Source organism: Ictalurus furcatus, chromosome 1 (assembly GCF_023375685.1).
Source record: "Ictalurus furcatus strain D&B chromosome 1, Billie_1.0, whole genome shotgun sequence".
Taxonomy (NCBI): Eukaryota; Metazoa; Chordata; class Actinopteri; order Siluriformes; family Ictaluridae; genus Ictalurus; species Ictalurus furcatus.
In genome coordinates this window covers 12,310,890-12,334,057 of record NC_071255.1, presented here as the reverse complement: position 1 = coordinate 12,334,057, position 23,168 = coordinate 12,310,890, and the positions used below count along the sequence as shown (strand labels likewise).

At 40.0% G+C, this 23,168-nt stretch overlaps 1 protein-coding gene across 1 annotated transcript in view; it reads left to right on the top strand.

Annotated features, from left to right (window-relative positions):
- Positions 1-23,168, top strand: part of prkcg (protein kinase C, gamma) — a 45,359-nt gene that overhangs the window by 17,584 nt on the left and 4,607 nt on the right. Inside the window, exons 6-14 of the mRNA XM_053626078.1 lie at positions 585-713; positions 9,257-9,413; positions 9,622-9,823; positions 10,192-10,374; positions 13,208-13,381; positions 14,091-14,182; positions 14,266-14,328; positions 14,453-14,591; positions 21,780-21,860. Coding sequence (XP_053482053.1) covers positions 585-713; positions 9,257-9,413; positions 9,622-9,823; positions 10,192-10,374; positions 13,208-13,381; positions 14,091-14,182; positions 14,266-14,328; positions 14,453-14,591; positions 21,780-21,860 — 1,220 coding nt within the window. The remainder of the gene's footprint in view (positions 1-584; positions 714-9,256; positions 9,414-9,621; positions 9,824-10,191; positions 10,375-13,207; positions 13,382-14,090; positions 14,183-14,265; positions 14,329-14,452; positions 14,592-21,779; positions 21,861-23,168) is intronic.

Here is a 23,168-nt window from a genome sequence, read left to right as displayed (position 1 = left end):
AACTTTGCCTTGCATTGACATTTTCACTTGCATTCAATTCTGTATAGTGTGTCTTCTAAATGTCCTGTGCAGTGGCCATTTAATATGCTTTGGCTTAGTCTCGGTTCCAGACACAAATATGCAAAGACATCTGGAAGCAGCCAGCAGAAATGGAATGAAGTAGCCTCTGATTAGTTTTGGGAAGAACGCCCGGCAGGAAGATATTTGAATGATAGCACTAGGCCTTATGTCCGCCAAATGATTTGGAATTATGTCAGTGTAATATTTTTTTTGGATTGGCTTGTATATTAAGAGTGATCTTGCCACAAAGAGGTGTGGCTTGTTTGTTGATACCGTAATTCCAAGCAATTTAGGATATTGTCTGATCCTGCTTGGCACAGCCAATAAATGCACTGTCCAGCAGGTGCATAGGATTCTTATGAGACAACACAAATAGGTGTTTCCCTTTTTACCAAGCTTGCTGCATGATCAGTAGTTCATATATGTGAAAGGAGAAAATAAAAAGAGAGAGATAGAACCAAGCAAACAATCAAGGCTAAGAATGACTAAAGTAATATTTTTTTCTGTCTGTATGTTTGTGTGAGGCTGTGAGATGAACGTTCATAAGCGATGTGAGAACAGTGTACCCAGTCTATGTGGGCATGACCACACTGAGAAAAGAGGACGGATCCACCTGAGCGTGCGTGGAGAGAAGGAGGATATATATGTCACAGGTGAGAGAAAATTAAGTGCTCATCACTAAGGAAATTATGTGGAAGCATTAAACTGAGTTATCAGAGATTAGATGATACATTATAACCATCGTGGATGACATCCACAACATACATTGCCCTCCAGTAATATTGGCACCCTTAGTAAATATGAGCAAAGAAGGCTGTGAAAAATTGTCTTTATTGTTTAACCTTTTGCTCTTTTGTTAAAAAAAAATTCACAAAATTCTCTGCTCTCATGGATATCAAACAATTGCAAACAAAACGCAGGTTTATTGTCACGTCTCGAGACGTAACGCAGATAGGGACGGATGCAAGTGCAGTAGACAGTTTTATTAAAGAGAGACACAGGCAGATAAATCCAAAATCGTAATCCAATGAATGTAATCCAAAACATGCAAAAGGTCAGGCGATCGGCAAACAGGCATAAACGGGGCAAGGCAGGAATCAAGGTCGCGGTCACGGAAAACAGGGTCGATATACAAAACATGAAACATAAGCTATGAGTACTAACAGGGAGTGGAAAAACCAGCAATGAACTAAACTAACATGGAACAAAACATGGATCTTGACTATGACTATGACTGTGGTTAACTATGGTAAGGAATCTAAACTAATCTAATCTAAGTTTCTTATCTAATTTTCCGCGCCTTGTGCTGGAAGGCGCGTGGTATATATACAAACATAATCAGCGTCTTAATTGCTGACGGCTTCAGACACACATGAAATAACAGCCAATGACAGAACAGGGAGGAGACATAACAGAAACATAACAAAAGCACGTGTCCAAATGTCACGGTTGTCAACAAAGGAAAAGCAGGTGCTCGCACACCTGCTCGTGCACACACGCTCACATGCTCTCCCGCGCGCTGCTTAAAGGGGAAACCGTGACATAACCCCCCCCCCCCCCCCCCCAAGGGCGCTCCTCCGCCATGAAACATCCATCCCTAACGGCGGTTTGCCCCCTGGGCAAAATGTCCCAAGCTGATCCAGGAGACCGCACGGTGTTCTCAGTGCAACAAAAAAGCAGAGCGACGTTCACGGCAAGGCAGGAAAGCAGAGTGACGTCCTCGGCAGAACAGGAAATCGGAGCGAAGTTCTCAGCAGAACAGGAAAGCAGAGCGACGTCCTCGGCGGAACAGGAAATCGGAGCGACGTCCTCGTCGGAGCAGGGAAACAGAGCAACGTACTCAGTAGTGCAGGAAAGCAGAGGAACGTCCTCGGCGGAGCAGGAAAGCAGAGCGACATCCTCGGCAGAGCAGGACAGCAGGATAGCTTCCTCAGCAGGACAGGGCAGCGGGACAGCTTTCTTAGTGGGAATGGAGAGGGGTGCAACGTTCTCCGTAAGGCCCGAGGGAAGCTCAAAGATTTCCGCGAGGCCATAGAGGGGAGCGAGGTTCTCCGCGAGGCCAGGGAGAGGAGCGAGGTTCTCCGTGAGGCCAAAGGGAGGAGTGATGCTCTCCGCGGAGCATGAGGGGGGAACGATGTCCTCCGTGGAGCAGGAAGGGGGAGTGACATATGGCGCGCAGCAGAGAAGAGGAACGACGTCTTCAGCGGAACATGGAGGCACAGCGACGTCCTCAGTGAGGCAGGATGGCAGAGAGACGACCTCAGCCAAGCAGGATGGCAGAGCAGTGACCTCAGCCGAGCAGGAAGACAGAGCAACGTCCACAGTGGAGCAGGAAATTGGAGCGAGTTCCTTAGCCGAGCAGGTAAGCAGAGCAACATCCTCGGTGAAGCAGGATGGCAGAGCGACCTCCTCAGTGGAGCAGGCAAACAGAGCCCAGTACTCAGCAGTGCAGGAAAGCGGAGCGACGTCCTTGGCGGAACAGGAAAGCGGAGCGACGTCCTCGGCGGAACAGGAAAGCGGTGCGACATCCTTGGCGGAACAGGAAAGTGGAGCGATGTCCTCGGCGGAACAGGAGTGCCGAGCGGCGTCCACAGCAGAGCGGGCAGGCTGAACGAGATCCATTACAGAGGAGGGAGGGTGGGAGATGGCCTCAGACGGGGGCCCAGCGGTCGCCACCTTGTCCTCTGGCTGAAACTCGGCGGGTGTGACCACTTCATGGGTTTCAGGTTCGAGCTTGGGTTCTGAGGTTGACCTGTTGACCTTTGGCTGGAGCTCAGTGGGTGCGACCACCTCATGGGTCTCAGGTTCGAGCTTGGGTTCTGAGGTTGACATGTTGACCTCTGGCTGGAGCTCAGTGGGTGAGACCACCTCATGGGTCTCAGGTTCGAGCTCTGAGGTCACCACGTTGTCCGGAACCTGAAGCGGAGCTGCAGATGCTACCCGGTTCACCTAGTCATAATACATGTGGAACGGCAGGTCAGCGTTGTTCGCCACATTGACTCCCTTCAACAGTTTATCCATGTTGTAGCTCTGCCCTGGTTCTCCAAATTCCTTCAAAAATAGTTCATAAACTGCTTACTGTTCTCCAGTCCCTGGGATCCCATGGCTACTAAATGCTGCGCCCAATGGCGAGTTGGGCCAAAAAACCGGGACACCATGAACCTTATCCATTGCCTCTCGCTGGGCTTAGTGTCCATTAAACTTGAAAAATATGTCTGGCAGTCAACCAGAAAATAGTCCGGGTAGCCAAAGAACCCATCAAACCGATCTGGAAGATCCACGAAAGTCTCTTGCGGAAACTGGATCAAATCCAAGGCGGGGATGGTTTGCGTAGCGTGAAGTCTCTCTCGTCCTCGTGCTGCATCCATGATAGGCGGAATATTCTGTCACGTCTTGAGACGTAACGCAGTTAGGGATGGATGCAAGTGCAGTAGACAGTTTTATTAAAGAGAGACACAGGCAGATAAATCCAAAATCGTAATCCAATGAATGTAATCCAAAACATGCAAAAGGTCAGGCGATCGGCAAACAGGCATAAACGGGGCAAGGCAGGAATCAAGGTCGCGGTCACAGAAAACAGGGTCGATATACAAAACATGAAACATAAACTATGACTACTAACTGGGAGCGGAAAAACCAGCAATTAACTAAACTAACATGGAACATAACATGGATCTTGACTATGACTATGACTGTGGTTGTGGTTGTGATTGTGGTTAACTATGGTAAGGAATCTAAACTAATCTAATCTAAGTTTCTTATCTAATATTCCGCGCTGTGTGCTGGAAGGCGCACGGTATATATACAAAGATAATCAGCATCTTAATTGCTGACGGCTGACAGTACTTCAGACACACGTGAAATAACAGCCAATGACAGAACAGGGAGGAGACAACAGAAACATAACAAAAGCACGTGTCCAAATGTCACGGTTGTCAACAAAGGAAAAGCAGGTGCTCGCGCACCTGCTCGTGCACGCGCGCTCACATGCTCTCCCGTGCACTGCTTAAAGGGGAAACTGTGACATATCAAAAAAGATATCTTTGTTAAATATAGGTGTGCAACAATTATTTGCACCCATTTAGTCAATATTTGTGCTTTGCCCTTTGCCAAGATAACAGATAAGAGTCTTCTCCTATAATGCCTGGTGGGGTCGGAGAATACATGGTAAGGGATCTGACACCATTCCTCCATACAGAATCTCTCCAGATCCTTCAAATTTCACGGTCCACACTGGTGTTCAGTGTGGACCGTGTGTGGACTCCTCTTCAGTCCTCAGTGTGGACTCCTCTTCAGTTCACCCCACAGGTTTTCTATGGGTTTCAAGTCAGGGGATTGGGATGGCCATGGCAGGACCTTGATTTTGTGGTCAGTAAACCATTTTTGTGTTGATTTTGATGTATGTTTTGGATCATTGTTCTGCTGGAAGATCCAACCATGGCCCATTTTAAGCTTTCTGGCAGAGGCAGTCAGGTTTTCATTTAATATCTGGTGATATTTGATAGAGTCCATGATGCCATGTATCCTAACAAAATGTCCAGGTCCTCTGGCAGAAAAACAGCCCCAAAACATTAAAAGAGACACCACCATATTTAACTGTGGGCATGAGGTACTTTTCCATGTAGCTACCTATCTGTGTGTGCCAAAACCACCTCTGGTGTTTATTGGTTTATTTTGGTTTCATCTGACCAGAGAACCCGATCCCATTTGAAGTTCCAGTAGTGTCTGGCAAACTGAAGACTTTAGTTTGTTTTTGGATGAGAGTAGAGGCTTTTTTATTGAAACCATTCCAAACAACTTGTGGTGATGTAGGTGACTTCAGATTGTAGTTTTAGAGACTTTCTGACCCCAAGACACAACTAACTTTTGCAATTCTCCAGCTGTGATCTTTGGAGATTTTTTGGCCACTCGAACCATCCTCTTCACAGTGTGTTGAGACAATATAGACACACGTCCAATTCCAGGTTGATTCATAACATTTCCAGTTGACTGGAACTTGTAAATTATTGCCCTGACGGAGGAAATGGGCATTTTCAATGCTTGTGCTATTTTCTTATAGCCACTTCCCATTTTGTGAAGCTCAACAACTTTTTTGCCACACATCACAGCTATATTCCTTGGTCTTACCCATTGTTATGAATGACTAAGGGAATTTTGCCTATGTGTTACCTTATATTTATACCCCCTGTGAAACAGGAAGTCATGGTTGAACAATTTTTTGTTCCTAGTCACCCAGGTGTACAAAAAAAAAATTAAATATCAATGGGATTATGCTTCATATATATTTTTCTCATATGAATCCATAGGAGTGCCAATTATTGTTGCACATCTATATTTAACAAATATTTCTTTTTATAAACCTGTGTTGTGTTTGCAATTGTTTGCAGAGCAGTGTATTTTTGTGAATTTTTTTAACAAAAGATCAAAAGGTTAAACAATAAAGACAATTTTTAACAGCCTTCTTTGCTCATATTTACCACGAGTGCCAATATTAGTGGAGGTCACTTTAGTTAGCAAGTTTAAGGAGTTCAGAGTGTGTTAATTAAATAGGAGTGAAGGGAAGAGTGGAGCAGTAGTTGCAGTTAATCTGCAGTATTTTCTGGACTGCTTGAGGGTCACACCTTTGTGCTAGATTCCAATTCCTCAGGTGAAAGTGTAAAGACAGAAGACATTAGTGGAGTCCATACAAGATAGTAAGAGTTTTCTCCAAACAACAAGTGACTTTTTTTGGTTTGAGTAGCAAAGCAATTGCTAAATTGTGATTTAGCCCCTTTCTGCCTTTGGTCTAGACACATTTATTATAGTTTTGCTTTGCACAGCTATTCATGCTGTTAAGTATTTGGTACTGGTTGATCTTTTTTTACCCGAGGTCTTGTACCACAGTATGCACTTTCATAACACCAAGCCAGAAGTATCAGTCAGCTTGACTCATAGGAACTGTAAACAGGTGAATCATGGCACAATACATTAAGAGTCAGGGGGGTGTAAACTTTTGAACAGGATGAACAGTGTAAATTGTTATTATTTTGTTTAAAGATCTTTTTTTTTTCATTTAGCACATGTCTCCCAGAAGACAAAATACGAACAATTTACACTGATCATCCTGTTCAAAAGTTTACATCCCCCTGGCTCTTAATGTAATGTGTTACCGTCTTGAGCATCAGTGAGTGTTTGCACCTTATGTAATATTTGTGTACGAGTCCCTCAGTTGTCCTCAGTGTGAAAAAATGGATCTCAACATCATATATTTACTGTTGGAAAGGGGTCAAATATGCAGAAGATGCTGGAAAAGCAAAGAATGTTTACATACCCTTGATTCTTAATACTGTGTGTCGTTACCTGGATGATCCATGACTGTGTATGTTTTGTGATAGTTGTTCATGAGTCCCTTGTTTTTCCTGAGCATTTAAACTGCCCACTGTTCTTCAGAAAAATCCTCCAGGTCCTGCACATTCTTTGCTTTTCCAGCATATTTTGCATATTTGACCCCTTTCCATCAGTGACTATATGACGTTCAGATCCTTCATTTCACAATTGAGGGACTCGTACACAACTATTACATAAGGTGCAAACATTCACTGATGCTCCAGAAGGCAACACACTACATTAAGAGCCAGGGAGATGAAAACTTTTGAACAGCGTGGTCTTTGTAAATTGTTATTATTTTGTTATTATTATTATTATTATTATTATTATTTGTTATTATTTCATTCAGTACTATGTAAATACTAAGGTATTTACATTTTCCTAGAAGACAAAATAATACCAATTTACAAAGATCATCCTGTAAATAAAAAAAGCTATTTTTATGATTATTAACTTTTACAGATTTTGCAAAGGGTATATAAACTTATGAGCACAACTGTATGTCTCAGATTCATCTGGCTGCAGCATGAAACACTGGCTGACAGTAAGGTTTATCAGCACTGGTTCAGCTTGCAGAATGTTGTCTCCATTGCTGCTGTTCATCGTACCCTTTTGGGTTGTTTTTTTGTCCTATCTGAAAGGAGGGAGGCTGCAAAGGGGAATTAAGTCATAAATCAACAGTAATAGCCTCAAGGAAGCATGAACCTCTTTTGTCGTGCATGGCTGTGGAAGGTTGCTTCAAACTACGTCTCCTTGGGTTTGAGGGTGCTCCTGCAAAGGAGAGCCAGTTAGGCTGCTGCATATCAGTGTTGTGGCCACATGATGATGTTCATAAGGTGTTAGAAAGTTGAAGGTGCCCTTTTGGAGGATCCTATAGGCCACTAGGGGATGACTCTGGCAAAAAGGGTACATGTCAATAGCTCTTTGTTAGATCTAGGATAGAGGTGTATCATGACCTTCCCTGATACTGTTTGTTTGTCTACTCAGGACCTATTACAGGCTTAGGTACCCAGTAGAGCCAGTGCTGAGCAAATATTCCTGATGGTGTTTTGAATACTAAACATTTGGTTATGTGGGTTTAACTGGGTGTGGTGTGGTGCTGAACTCATCTGCTGGTCTTTTATGCCTTGGTCAACATTCCTGCCTTTGGTAGGCTGAGAGCTCTTGGCCTAAGTTGACATGCCCCCAGTTAGTGGACACGTTGTGTGGAAAAATGAAGGGAGAAAGCAGGCTCAAGTCTTTTGTTTAGTATGTTTATATGATCCCTCTATGGTTTCCCACTTGGCTGACCATTATACACCATTGTTAGACATATTCAATAAGGTCTATGAAACAAAAGCTCAAATAGTGAGAAGCCAGTGGATGCCTCCTGGATAGAAAACATTTTATAGGGTAGCAGCAGATTCCACTAGTCCACAGCTAAGTGGAACCCTCCAAGCATGCGCTTCAATGGATTATTATTTTGCTGTACCAGACTCAAGAGTGATAAACTGAGGTGTCTTACCTGGAGGAGGTACATTTTCATGTGTGCCAGGTGTCTTTTAATGGTGCACAACCAGGAAATCAATCAGTTTTCTTTGACATGATGTATGATAATAACGGAAGATGCCTGGATGAGGAGAGAATGTGTTGTCAGAGGCCTGAGAGATATGGGCGTCCCTTCATTTACTGCCACCATTGTTCAACAGTCCTTTAGCTGGCCAAAAGTTTTCTGCTCATATGTGAATCCATCTTCAGCTTGGACCATCTTAGGCTTTATAGACACAGGTTATATTAAATGAAAGGGCTTAAACTGCATAATGGTAACCTGAAAATGTCATTTTCATATTGAAAATGTAAGAATGAAGGTCAAGGATTACAGTCACAGGTTAGAATAAATGGGAGGTGTTACAGTTACAGGTGTGAGCAAAAGAAGATGATGTAGTTACAGGTGAGATTAGAGGATTTCGGACATTGGCATGAATTAGGGTTAGGGTTAGTCACATGGGTGAGTAAAAATAGAAAAATAGAAAAATGAGAGTAGTGGTTGTTTGTCACAGTTCATCTGTTCACCAGCAGAGAGCAATGTTGACATTCACACAAAGCATTCATTTTTGTGTAGTTCTTTACTAGTATATCATTCATTTTAGCGTTTTAACTAAGTTACCTTATATATACCTTAAAATGTATTCAGATTTCTATGTTTTTAGTTTCTGTTTTACTTTTCACTCTGAAATATTTTTTAATTTCCTTTCCCACAGCAATATTGTGCATGCATTCATTCTTTTATTATTCATTATTATCGGTCAGCACCTAATCTCCCTTCCAGCTGTCCTGCATAGATTAAATAAAGCAGAATATAACTGGTGCTGAAGAAGATTGCTGTAAGTTAAAAGTCTGTGATTGACAGTACAAAAGTCTTACAAAGTCAAATATAAACATCATTCAAATTCTAACCATACTTCATAATTCATACCCCTTACAGTGTTGATGAAGATAGTAGGTTTCTGAGATACTGCTTTTTATTGTCTATTGGTTAACTAATTGAATGTAAACAAATGTCCATCAACTTTAAAAGGGAGTGTTTAGTTCAGCAGTTAAGTGAACTCAAGGAATTGTTTTTTTTCTTCTGAAACTAAGGAGTAATAATTCAAACACACATACGCTTCCATTAGTTTAGTTTAAATTTAAAATTTGCAGTTTTCCAATAATGAAGTAGGTCATATAAGGTGATATATAAAGTAGGCATATAGTAGGTGATATGAAATATTAGCACGCCATACACTGGTCAACAAAATGACACTTAATTTGTGTTCATTGTAATTTGTTTTAATGTCTCCTGTGTTTGTAGTACGTGAAGCACGGAACCTGATTCCCATGGACCCTAATGGCTTGTCTGACCCCTATGTGAAGCTCAAACTTATTCCAGATCCCAAGAGCCACAGTAAACAAAAAACCAAGACTATTCGTTCCACTCTAAACCCTGTATGGAATGAAAGCTTTGTCTTGTGAGTGTGTCCATGTGCATGTTTGTTAAAAAAAAAAATGCATTCGAAACTTTTCCTGATTTGGATTGTATATACATCCAGTATTGATGTATATTCTGGTTACATTTTGTAATTCTGCCTTTTCTCTTTCTTACACTGCATGTTCCCCACTTCTATGTTTACTCTTCTATCTCCTTTTCTCTGTATATTGATCTATCTGTCGCTATAGTTCAGTGAGAGGCAGGCAGTGGGATAGGCGCTTGTCAATAGAGGTATGGGACTGGGATCGCACATCTCGAAACGACTTCATGGGAGCTCTCTCCTTTGGAGTGAGTGAGATATTTCGTCGTCCTGTTAGTGGCTGGTTTAAACTGCTCAACCAGGATGAGGGAGAGTACTACAATATCCCTGTACCCGATCCAGACCTACAGGTACCTGATACACAACTGCAGTCTCTTTCCAGGTTTCATTGACATCCAGTCCACAGGAACCCTCAGATGGTCCACATTTTTGTTTAACCCCAGCTATAAAAACACAAGAGCTTACTAATTAAATACAGTTCATTCCTGGTGATATACACCCTGATTTTTAGACAGGATAAAATTTATAAAGGGTTCCCTGAGGACAGTGGAAACAAGGATGTAGAGAATCATGAAACATTAATGATTTCCTTTATTAAACATGTCCACATGGGGGCAGTAGAGTTCCACTCATGAGCGATAAATGTCCTTGGTTGTTAATTCATAACTCTTTACATAAATGTCTCTTTCTGTTTCTATGTTTGTCGGGTTCTCAACAGGAGCCAGACTCTGCTGTCTCTCCCTCTCTTCTTCCTACTCCGGTTACTGTTCCTACACCTGTGCCTGCTGTCACCCCACCTGTTGTGAGTCCTGCACCCACCAGCTTACCAGTGGGAAAGGGCCGAGTTAGACTACAGGACTTCAACTTCCTTATGGTGCTAGGCAAGGGCAGCTTTGGCAAGGTACCATAGACACAAACAACACAATGTACTCAGTCAAAAGCAAAAGATCTGAGCCTATGCATATACATAATTACATTGCCAGCCATGGGAAAGATTTTAATATAAAATGTATATTTACTTGAAGGAAATGTTTGTCATTTTAGAGCCCTTTGCTCTATGTTTGCTGCAGTGAAAACACTGCACGGTTCAAGCTGGGGACGAAGCTCATTTCAGGCCTAGAAAACTGGATGTATGACAGAAATAAAGAAACTAAGAAGAGCTATTGTTTGAAGTTTCATATTTATTTGTCATGTGCACGAAATCTCAGTGACAACTGTACATTGAAATGCTTGTTTTGCGGCTCAGGTACTTTACAGTTGTACAATACTATATGTGTGTATGTATGCCTAGGTAGTGTGTAAGTAAAGTGCAGATCCTAACTGTAACACTGAAATATGTGCAGTCACCGTATGTGAACAAGAATGCAAAAGGTAGTAAAATTAATAAAAATAAAAAATAAAAAAGTAGCTGTGTGCAGGTGTAGTGTCTGGGCAGTCATCTATAGACAGAGGAGAGTATAAAAAGCAGATCAAGCAGCAGTACTAAGTAGTATAAACATGTTTTTTAAAAATTAGGATTCAATTAGATGTAGTAGTTTGTGTGGTGTGTAATAAATATAATCAATATATCAATTTATTGTGCAGACAGGACTTAGTTCTTAGCACCAGTGAAGTGGTAATAGTGCCCTTAGAAATACTGCACAATGTCCAAAAGTGACAGAAACATGTGAAGAGATGTCTATGAGCGACCAGTGAGGTGACCAGTGTGTGGGAGATAGTGGAGGCATGCGTGAAATAGTGGAAGAAGAAGTAATGACTGGATTACAGTTTATTCAGGATCCTGATGGCCTGCAGGTAGAAACTGTTCTTCAGCCTGCTGGTTCTGGATTGAATGCTGTGGTGATGGCAGTCTGGTAAACATTCTGTGTGCTGTAGGATTGCATGGGAGTATTGTAATCATAGTCTTTAAAGTATATCTGAAATTATAGGATGATTACTACAAACACTTTTAAATGTTATAAAACACATATTTGAACATTCTTTAACATACTATTTCAGAATTAGACACATATATAAAAACGTTCAGAAATTTTCACATAACAGTTGAATCCCCAAAGCTCAGACATCATCCAAAATATCTAGTAGAATATGTCACTACTTTCGATGCATGATTTTGTCTCCAGAGAGGAAATCAAGACAAATTAGCCTGTGCTTATACAACATACATCATATAAAAAGGCATCATATAACAGAACCCCTCCCATTAACATATAATGATTTACATTTACATGTATTCATTTGGCAAACACTTATCTGACATAAATTATAAAGGAGGCGGCAGTCATTTATCATAGCAGTTAAGGATTTAGTCAGTGATACCGAGATCTTAAATCTAATAAACTTTCGCAAACAAAGGCAAAGTGTAAGTGCAAACAATGTATCTATGATCTATAATGTACAGAAGTATTTCTATTGTATCTTGCAAAGAAAAGAGGGTTATGGAGTCTGTAATGTCTGTACATAAGAAATCCATGTGCACCATGGCAACCTTGTTTCCTCATGCATAGGCTGAGAAAAAGAAGAAAAATCATTCTCTTTTATCCAGTGCTGAATTTTTTGGGCTAGTTTCGGGTCTTTTGTGTGGATTTTGGGATGTAGTTCAGCTGGATATTTTGCTGAAACCTGCCAACTCTGGTTAACGACATTGGCTCTTGTGTGTGTTTTGTACACTGTGACAGTGGAAACACACCTGCTGTATCGAGAAAAGGTATGTCTAAAAGTGCTCAAAATAAACTGATGGAATGTATGCTGGATGACAGGATATTGCCTATTAGGGTGCTAGTCTAAAAATCAAGTCAAGCTTGAGAGACTTAAGAGAGACATAATTGAATTTGAAGCTATGCCTTTATTAATGTCATCCTGCTGCACCAAAATCTATGGCCATAATATGCTGCCGTGTGAAGTACTTTTGATAGGATTAGGCTTAGTCCTAGAATAAGAACTCAAAATTCTAGCCATTAGTGTAAGACACTTAACTGCTACCCACTGCCCATAAAGCTGCGATATGATATATGGCTGCTGTGATGATATTTGCATATCATCACTACTATAAATGCTCTGGTCTGCTTGTATGAGTGTCACAATGTCTTTGCACAACAGTAGTGCTTATATAAAAGTCCAGGGTTATGCTCAGTAGAGAGGGACAGGAGAGATACAGGATGCAGACAATAAGCAGGTGAAGGAGAGAAAAACATTCATGTTAAATTAAAACTCCTACAGTGTTCATTTGTGTTCAGCTAGACTCACAGAAACACTGCATTTTTTTTTATTCAGCACCAGGCGATGTTGCTTGGGGTAGGAATGAGTGGGAGGAGAGAAATGACATGGAAATGAGAATGAGGGGGAAATCAGAGAGGATATGAGAAGGCCATGAAATTAAATATTAGATTCTGCAGGATTGAGTTCTGATTGCTTCACTAAAATTGCTTTTCTCTCATGTGTTAAGGGTTATATGATTATATAATGAGGATTGTATGAAAATGTCAACAGCATTATTAAAAGTTACAGATTCATTAGCACATGAACAATAATGAATAATAAATAATAATGCAATGTTTTAATCATTTATTCATTGATATTCAGTAACTGCTTTATGCCAGTCAGTATCATGGTGATGTCTTAATCAAGACTGTCTTAAACAGGAGGCAAATATCAAAACACAACCTTCTGCTTTAGAGAATGTAGTATAAAAATGTACTATGAAGGAATGTGTATTTTGTCTGTATTTTCTGCAGGTGATGCTGGCCGAGGAAAGAGGGAGTGACCGCTTGTTTGCGGTGAAGGTGCTGAAGAAAGATGTGCTGTTTCAGGATGAGGACACAGAGAGCGCAATGGTGGAGCGGAGAGTTCTGGGATTGAGTGGCCGTCCACACTTCCTCACATCTCTCTTTTGCGCCTTCCAGACTGAGGTGTGTACTGTATGTGTGTGTATAGAGAGAATGTATGCTGTATGTGCACACATCTAAGATATGCCCCATATACCAGAATTATTCCTTTTTTTCATTGTCCCATCTTTCCCGATGGAACAGCTTCAGTGTTTTTGCTCCAGGCCATCCTCCTTCACATAACAGCCCTTATCCTGACCCAAATGCCCCTTCTATCACTGCAGGCAGCTTATTGGTCATCTTAGACCAAGTGATGTCAGCATAGCACTTCTAATCTGATTTTGTGTTATAGTAATGTAAAATTTTCACTTAGTTAACAAGGAAGAGTGTGCTGGCCTAAATCTGAGCCTCAATTATTAAATTAATTAATTAGCCCTCATGCTCTTTAGCAAGGACATTAATAGTCTTGAGGGAAGGGGTTACTTAATGAGAACAGCTTGCTTTTTAAAATTTTGCCTAAGGGGGATTACATAATGTGCTAGTGTATGGGGGAGATGTCTGTGTGTAAGGGATTTAAATTGACAGGGCATAATTATGTAATATTAGTTAATTATTAATATTTATAATTATGTAAGCTTTCTTGATGTAATACATTTACCACATCCAAATTACTTGATTGTGTGCGTATTTATTCCTAAATATTTGTCCATCATTTACAGGTAACAGTGATTTAATTTTGGAAGATTTTTAGAATATGTTTCTCTGTATAGTATTATTATTTTTCCTGCTGCAGGATCGTCTGTACTATGTAATGGAATATGTGAATGGTGGAGATCTCATGTTCCATATTCAGATTGTTGGAAAATTTAAAGAGCCACATGCTGCGTAAGTATCGCACCTTTTCCCAGAATTTATCTTCTCTTTCTAGCTGAACATGTTGACATGAGTGAATAATATTCCTTTGGCAGATTCTATGCAGCAGAGATAGCTGTGGGCCTCTTCTTCCTGCACAGCAAAGGCATCATCTATAGGTACTGCTGACAGGACAGGAAAACCTATTAACTCTTCATATACCGTGCAGCCAAATATAACGGGCCCTTACAAGGAAGTGTTTGCTTTTTCCATCTCTCCCTCTTTCTCTCTGTCCCCTATTAGAGATCTCAAACTGGATAATGTGCTGTTAGACAGTGAGGGCCACATAAAGATCGCTGATTTTGGGATGTGCAGGGAAGGTATGATGGAGGGAGACACCACACGGACATTCTGTGGCACTCCGGACTACATTGCTCCTGAGGTTCGTTGATTACCTTACCATAGCTCACTTACAGTATACACACACTCGCATCATATTATTACAAAATTCGTATCTGTAATTATATTAATCAGGAGAGGCTTTAATTATAGTGTTCATATTTAGGACATCTGGTGCAATGGTGAAGTAAAATCATCCATTTCTAATTATAACACTATCCAATCAAATGAAGCATTTTAAACCATAGAGATTATTCCTTAATAGACATGCATGCATTTTTCTGATATCATACAGTCCAGCCTCATGTTATCTGTGTTTAGTTATATACCTTGTCAAATAATTTCAAAATGTCAGAATATAATCACAATGGGATATTTCTGATCACCTCATACTGTCTTACCTTCTCTAGTCACCTGTCTGCTCATACAAGATGCAGTATGTGTTCTGCTTTGTTCTCTTTCTCCTCCACTGTGCCTCTCAGTTGAAATTACTTAACACGTTGATTCAAATTGTATGTTCAGCCATCAGTAATCATGTGTGTGCATGTACATTTGTGCCTGTGTATGTAAATGTGACTATTCTCTCATTCTATGTATGTCATGGAATGTGATTTTGTACAGGTGCACACACAGTGAACATGAATCCTGCATGCATCAGCATGTTATTATTAGAGGGGACTCCAGCCCTAATTTAATATTTTTAATGCATGATGAGTGTGTTCTATCAAAAATAACAAAAATAATTTTTCTGGCAGAATCCGCCTCATACAAGTTCCCAAAATGTGTAGCAAATATGCCATCATAAAGCCACATACATAGACTAAATATCTGCAGAGTGTACATTCTTTTAAAGAAAAAATTACTATTGAGTCAGGGAAGAAACAATGTGTTGCCAAGAGTCTGTGAGCCTCCCTGTAGTAGTAAATCACAGTCAAATCTGGTCTAGTTAGATTGGGTGGAAATTTTTTATGCTTACAGTCACTCAAATCCTTCATATGTTCACATGCTCCAACCTTGTTTTGAAGTTCTGCTTCAATGGAGAGAGCTAATGTTGGTTAAATGCCTAAAACACAGGCCAAGGAACACAAATCATTTTTGGTAACAAAATATGTTAATTATATAACAAAAAAATATAGAGAACACAAATCAGGTAGGAAATTCAGACATGTGCTCTTCACACTAATTAGCTAAGGATAGCCAGCTAGCTTACTGATATTTGCCTTAGAGCCATACACTTTACTGTGGGCAGTAAGTAAACTCACATCACTCTGGGCCAAGAGTATGATGAGAGGCCTTAGGCTTTAACTAGCTAGCTAAAGTTAACCAGCTACCTTGCTACCATTGGGTCTGGTTTTGGGAGGTGAGAGGACAGACACACAGATGCAGGGAGAGCATGCAAAACTAGGGACCATGAGGACAGTAACGCTACCCACTGTACCACCATTAAACAATGTTGTTAGAATGTACCTGCTAAACCACCTAGCCAGTAAAAATTATTAGCACATTTAGCTAGAGAGCTGTTAGAGAAGTTAACAAAGTTAACACCTTGTAATGTCAAGGTGCAAAACTTACTGACAAAACTTACTCAGACTGATTAATAAACCAATGTATCATTTATATATATGAATTCCAGATTCTGAAATATACAGTGCTGTGAAAAAGTATATGAATTCTTCTGTTTTTGTGTGTATCTCATACTAAATCATTTTAGATCTTCAAACAAAATACAACATAAAACCTGAGTAAACACACAATACCGTTTTTATTTATTTATTTTTATGGAAGCAAAAAAGGTTATCCAACATCTATCACCCATGTGAAAAACGAATTGCCCCCTTAAATTTAAAATCTAGTTGTGCCACCTTTAGCAGCAATAACTTCAACCAAACGCTTCCGATAACTGGAGATCAGTCTCTCACATCACTGTGGTGGAATTTTGGCACACTCTTCTTTGCAGAACTGCTTTAGTTCAGCCACGCTGAAGAGTTTTCAAGCATGAACTGCTTGTTTAAGGTCCTGCCACAGAAGCTCAATTGGTTCAAGTCAGGACTTTGACTAGGCCACTCCAAAACTTTAATTTTGCTTTTTTAATTTAACCAATGGTCAGCAGTGGTTTTCACCTCGCCATTCTTCCATGGATGCCATTTTTACCCAGTGTCTTTCTGATAGTGGAGTCATGAACAGTGACCTTTATTTATGCAAGAGAGGCCTGTAGGTCCATTAATGTTGTCATTGACTCTTTTGTGACTTCCTGGATGAGTAGTTGCTGTGTTCTTGGACGAATTTTGGAAGGTTGGCCACTTCTGGGAAGGTTCACTACTGTGTTTTTCCATATGGAGACAATGGCTCTCACTGTGGTTCTTTGGAGTTCCAGAGCCTTTGAAATAGCTTTGTAACCCTACCCAGAAAGATTCATTTCAATCACCTTCTTCCTCATCATTTCTGGAATTTCTTTCAATTTTGGTATAGTGTGTTACTGGGTAAGACCTTTTAACAAGTTCATCCTGTTGAAAAAGTTCTATTTAAATACTGATTTGAATAAACTGGGTTTTCAGTAAGCCTGGTTGTGTCTAGTCCAGCTGAACCCCATTATGAATGCAGTTTCATAGATTTGGGGAATTAGTGACTATGGGAGCAAATACATTTTCACAAAGGCCCAGATGGTATTGGATAACTTTTTTGCTTCAGTAAATAACATTATTATTTAAAAACTGTATTTCGTGTTTACTCAGATTGCCTTTGTTTTATTTTAGATTTTGTTTTCATTTCTGAAACAATTTAGTATATAGAAGAAATCAGGATGGGGCAAATACTTGTTTACAGCACTGTACACTATATGACTTAAAGTATATTGACACCTGACCTTCACACCCATATGTGTTTTTTGAAAATCCCATTTCAGATTTAGTCCCTGTTTGCAGTTATACTAACCTCCACTCTTCTGGGAATGTTTTCCATTAGATTTTGGAGTGTGGATGTGAGGATTTCCCCATTTAGCCACAAGAGCATTAGTGAGGACGAGCAATAATGTGGGAAGTGTAGTCGGTATTCCAATTCATCCCAAAGGTGTTCAGTGGGGTTGAGGTCAGGGTTTGTGCAGGTCACTTGATTTCTTTCACTCCACACTTGGCAAACCATGTCTTTATGGACCTAGCTTTGTATACAGAGGCATTGTCATGCTGAGACATGTCTGAAATCCTTAATTCCAGTGAAGGGAAATGCTACAGCGTACAAAGACTTCATATACAACTGTGCGCTTCCAACTTTGTTGCAATAGTTTTGGGAAGGCCAACATTTTGGTATGATCATCAGTTGTCCACAAACTTTTGGCCATATAGTGCAATTCCAACATCTCTGTCCCTATGGGGACTAAACCCTTCAGATCACATGGGATGCAAACAAGTTATACATTAATACATTCACAGTAATACTTTGCATGGCACAAAACACTTTTGCTCAAATTCCCCTTTAATTGAGCAGTTAAAATCACTGTTATTGACTGTCATGGTAGTGAGGAAATTAATCTCTTACTCATGCTCACACACACACACACACACACACACACAGTGTACATATATTAGCCTCTAAATTGCACACTTAAACTTGCCTTTTCATTAACTATGCTCATTTAGTTTCTTTATGATCATTTTTTCATAGACTCAAGACAGCAGTGTATCTACTCTGATGGAGTCACCCAGGAATAATTCGTTGTATTCTTTGTTACTCCTTATTAAAAAAGATAATATAATCTTTGTTGTAAACATTTAAAAACATTAAGGCTTATCACCTTCATACTCATATTGAAGTTTCTTATAACCTTAAGGGAAAAATCCACCCTGAATGACAGTATTTATAATCAGTATATCAGTATTTATAATCAATATATGATTTTCAACTGTGCAAAAGGATACATGTCTTTGTCACCACTATTTCTACTTTGAATTTCTTATTAAAATCCACAAGAATGCAAAGGAGCTACAGATACACCAGGCAAGGTCCAAATGTGGAAGAAAACAGAAGCAGGTGCAGTTCACAGATACAGAGGCTGGTGAGATACAGGAGAACTCCAGACAGGAAGCACACCACACTACTGGGGATCTCTCTGCACCTACTTCCTCCTTAAACTACATGGAGGACCAGATCACCGTCACCCAAGAAAACCCATCCCAATCTACTAGGGAAAGAATCCATTGGCCCAAATTGAACAACATCAACAAGTGGTACAGATTTGAGGAGGATCTGGATTCAATCCTCGAGGCAACTCTAGTAGTAATGGTAGAAAAATTGGATAATCTATCAACCCTCAGTTACAACTTATCAAGATAACGTATGGGGGATGGAGATGAAGGGAATTAAATCCAGTTGTTAGAGTCTGTCAGAATTTTGAGTCAGAGGCAGATAAACATTTAATTTGTGAAACACATGGAACTAAACACTAGAACATGAGCAATACCTTGCTAAACATGGAAACATACATAAAACATGAAGTAAAGGTGAGAAAAGCTAGATAACAAGTGCTACCAAAGAGAGAACTTAAATACCAGTGCTCATTAGATTACAGCTTGACTCAGGTGCATGTGATAAATGTGAAGTGCAGGGGCTGATGGGAAAAGTAGTTCTGTGCTGTTTTTGGCACTGACCTAACAGAGCACATTAAAACCCCTGCAGCAGGCAAGAACCACCTTTTCACTGAGGCAGGTGGTGGTGGTGGGGTCACAACATCCTTCCCAAAGATAGTTGATGAATTCGTTCGGATACACAAGACCCTGTTGGCCTTGGGCGTGTCTTGCCACATCCCAGACCACATCTTGAACATGAGCACCAGTAACTTCAAACACATTTGGTTGCATTTCCGAACCATTAACTTGACAACAAAGTGGCAGTCCATGGAAAAAGGTATCATAGCAGGATGTACAATTTCCCTCATATTGTTCCTTATGGGAATGAACCTGATTATTACAGCAACTAGAAAAAAAATACAGAGGACCAAAAACTGCCTCAGCGAACAATCAGGGGATTCATGGATGACATTACTATGCATGTTCAACAAGGTGGATCCTGAAGCAACTGGACCAAATTGCCAATTGGGCCAGGATGACCTTAAATCCCATGAAATCAAGGAGTCTGGGAATCAGGCTGAGGAAAGTGCACAATCAATGTGGAGTCTGATGACTAAGATGGGATTCAGAGGCTGTGACTGACAAACAGCAGCCTAGAGGTTGGAAGAATCTGTGGAAAGAGCCTTCTATTAGCTTTGGCACAGAAGTGAACAGATGAACTGGAAGCTAGCAGGAGAGGGGCAGTGATTTGGCCACCACTGCTGACCCACCAGCTGGAGAAAGTCATGGTTAAAGGTCAAAACACTTGTTGAAAGTTGGGTGCCACCTGATGACATCTACTCCTGGCCAAGGCTACAAACAGACTAGATGGTTGTCTGAAGGGCATCCTAGGGATGCATTGAAATCCTTTGATTTGAAGGTCGCTGGAAAAAGGTGAGTGAGAAAAGAAGCTGTATACCTTTGGTTTTTAGGAGGTAACAACCAAATTAGACTGTTATCACTTATGTTTAAGATGGTTGAAAACTTCTGACATTAAATGTCATAACTGTTCTAGCAATGTCCTCCTGTGGCAGAGTGACAGACAATCAACTTCTCACTGGAATACAACCTCAATTCCAAAAAAATTGGGAAAAGTTGATTTGCAAATCTCATAAACCCATATGTTATTCACAATAGAACATAAAAAACGCATCAAATGTTTAAACTGAGGAAATGTACCATTTTAAGAAAAAAATGTAATTTTGAATTTCATGACCGCAACATGTCTCAAAATTTGGGACAGGGGCAACAAAAGGCTGGAAAAGTAAATGTTACTAAAAAGACACAGCCGGAGGAACATTTTGCAACTAATTAGGTTAATTTGCAACAGGTCAGTAACATGATTGGGTATAAAAAGAATATCTTAGAGAGGCAAAGTCTTTCAGAAGTAAAGATGGGATGGAATCTGGATGGAAGCATATGTTGCTCTAAAACCTGTATATACCTTTCAGCATTGATGGTGCCTTTCCAGATGCAAAAGCTGCCCATTTGATAGGCACTAATACACCCCCATACCATCAGACATGCAGGCTTTTGGACTGAGCGCTGATAAAAAGCTGGATGGTCCCGCTCCTTTTTAGTCCTCTTTAGTTTAGAGGACGTGGCGTCCATGCTTTCCAAAAAGAATTTAAAATTTCGATTCGTCTGACCACTGAACAGTTTTCCACTTTGCCTCGGTCCATTTTAAATGAGCTTTGGCCCAGAGAAGATGGTGGCGTTTCTGGATCATGTTCACATATGGCTTCTTCTTTGCATGATAGAGCTTTAACCAGCATTTGTGGATGGCACATTGAACTGTGTTCACAGACAATGAGTTCTGGAGGTGTTTCTGAGCCCATGCAGTTATTTCCATTACAGAATCATGCCTATTTTTAATGCAGTGCCGCCTGAGGGCCCGAAGATCACGGGTATGCAGTATTGATTTTCACCCTTGTCCCTTGCACAGAGATTTCTACAGATTCTCAGACTCTTTTGATGATATTATGTACTGTAGATGATGAGCTATTCATAGTCTTTGCGAGTTTACGTTGAGGAACATTATTCTGAAATTGTTCCAAAATTGTAGATGCAGTTTTTCACAGATTGGTGAACCTCACCAATTGCCCATCTTTACTTCTGAAAGACTCTGCCTCTCTAAGATACTCTTTTTATACTCAATCGTGTTACTGACCTGTTGCCAATTAACCTCCAACTGTTTCTTTTTAGTAACACTTACTTTTCCAGCCTTCTGTTGCCACCGTCTCAACTTTTTAGAGATGTGGTACGGTCATCAAATTCAGAATTACCTTATTTTTTTTCTTAAAATGTTACATTTCCTCAGTTTAAACATTTGATATGTTTTCTATGTTCTATTGTGAATAACATATGGGTTTATGAGATTTGTAAATCATTGCATTCTGTTTTAATTTACTTTTATTTACATTTTACACAGTGTCCCAACTTTTTGGGATTGTGGTTGTAAATAAAATACACCATCAACCAGCAAATTACCAATAGAATCGCTAAAGACATAATATGTTCTTTAATACAAATTAATTTAATGTGTTTCAGGGTGGACTTGTCCTTTAAGTTGCATGATACAATCCTGCATTTGATGCATTGTTTAATTATTAGTTTATCTGTTAATTTAACAGATTGTAGCATATCAGCCATACGGTAAAGCAGTAGACTGGTGGTCGTATGGGGTTCTCCTCTATGAAATGCTTGCTGGGCAGGTATGTGAACATACACACTCTTCCATAATTTACTATTATGAAAATGTTTTAAATTCCTTGAAGATGATTCCTTAAACAAAGTTTTCAAAACAGACACTCTAAAAACTAGTCTCAGATGATTTGTAGATGATTCAGCCAGGCCTGCAACGTGATAATGATTCTGTGCTCTGTCATCTGAAACCGTTGGGAGCAATTTAGGCTGTTTCTGGTTCACTGTTTTTATAAGCACCCCCCAAAGTAATCAGTGTCACTGTCAAAAAGTTTTCATTGTACATCCACATGCAAACTCAATTACAGCAGCAGGAAAAACAGACATTCTCATTGCCTACATATGAAGCACATTTGTCAAGGCAGTAATTTGCGGAATAATTCAGTGCTTTCTTTGAAATTGTTTGCAGTTCACATAAATTTAAAAGTAATAGCAGAATGCATGCAGAATCGTTTAGTTGTTTTCTCTACTCAGGTTTGAATATGTCTTAAGCTGGCAGTGTTACAGGTACTAACTATGCTGTGATTATCTAGAAAGTGTAAATACATTTTTTGCCAGTTCTGTTTAAATGATTGAAAGCAGTAATACAGTAGCAGTGAAGGTAGCAGTTACTGTACAACACAAGAAAGAAAGCATTAGACAGTAATAGCACTAGTTTGGCAATAGTTTGTTTATTTCTATAGTGCTTAGCCTTTTAAGCTGTTTGCATCTACAGCCCCAATTCCGAAAAAGTTTGGACAGTATGGAAAATGCTCATAAAAACAAAGTGGAGTGATTTGTAAATGTACTTTGAGTTGTATTTAAACAAAAAAATGTATAAAGACAAAAAAAAGTTGGGACAGGGGCAATTGAAAACTAATAGTGATGTGACAAGTTGAAATAAGAAGGTGATGTGAAACAGGTGAGTCAGTTGTCTAATCATAGTATATAAGGAGCCTCCAAAAAAGGTCTAGTCCTTCAAGAGCAAGGATGGGTCGAGGCTCGCCAATCTGCCAACAGATGTGTCAGCGAATATTTCAACACTCTGGGAACAACATTCCCCAAAGACAAATCGGTAGGATTTTGTGCATTTCACCTTCTACAGTACACAATATAATTAAAAGATTCAAGGAATCCGGTCAAATCTCAGGACATAAAGGGCAAGGCCAAAAACCATTTCTGAAGCACGTGATCTCTTATCCTTCAGACGTCACTGTCTTAAAAACCGTCTTGAGTATTTAATGGATTTCCTGACATGGGCTTGGGAATACTTTGGTAAACCTTTGTCAGTCAACACCATTCGCTGCTTCATCCACAGATGCAAGTTAAGGCTTTACTAT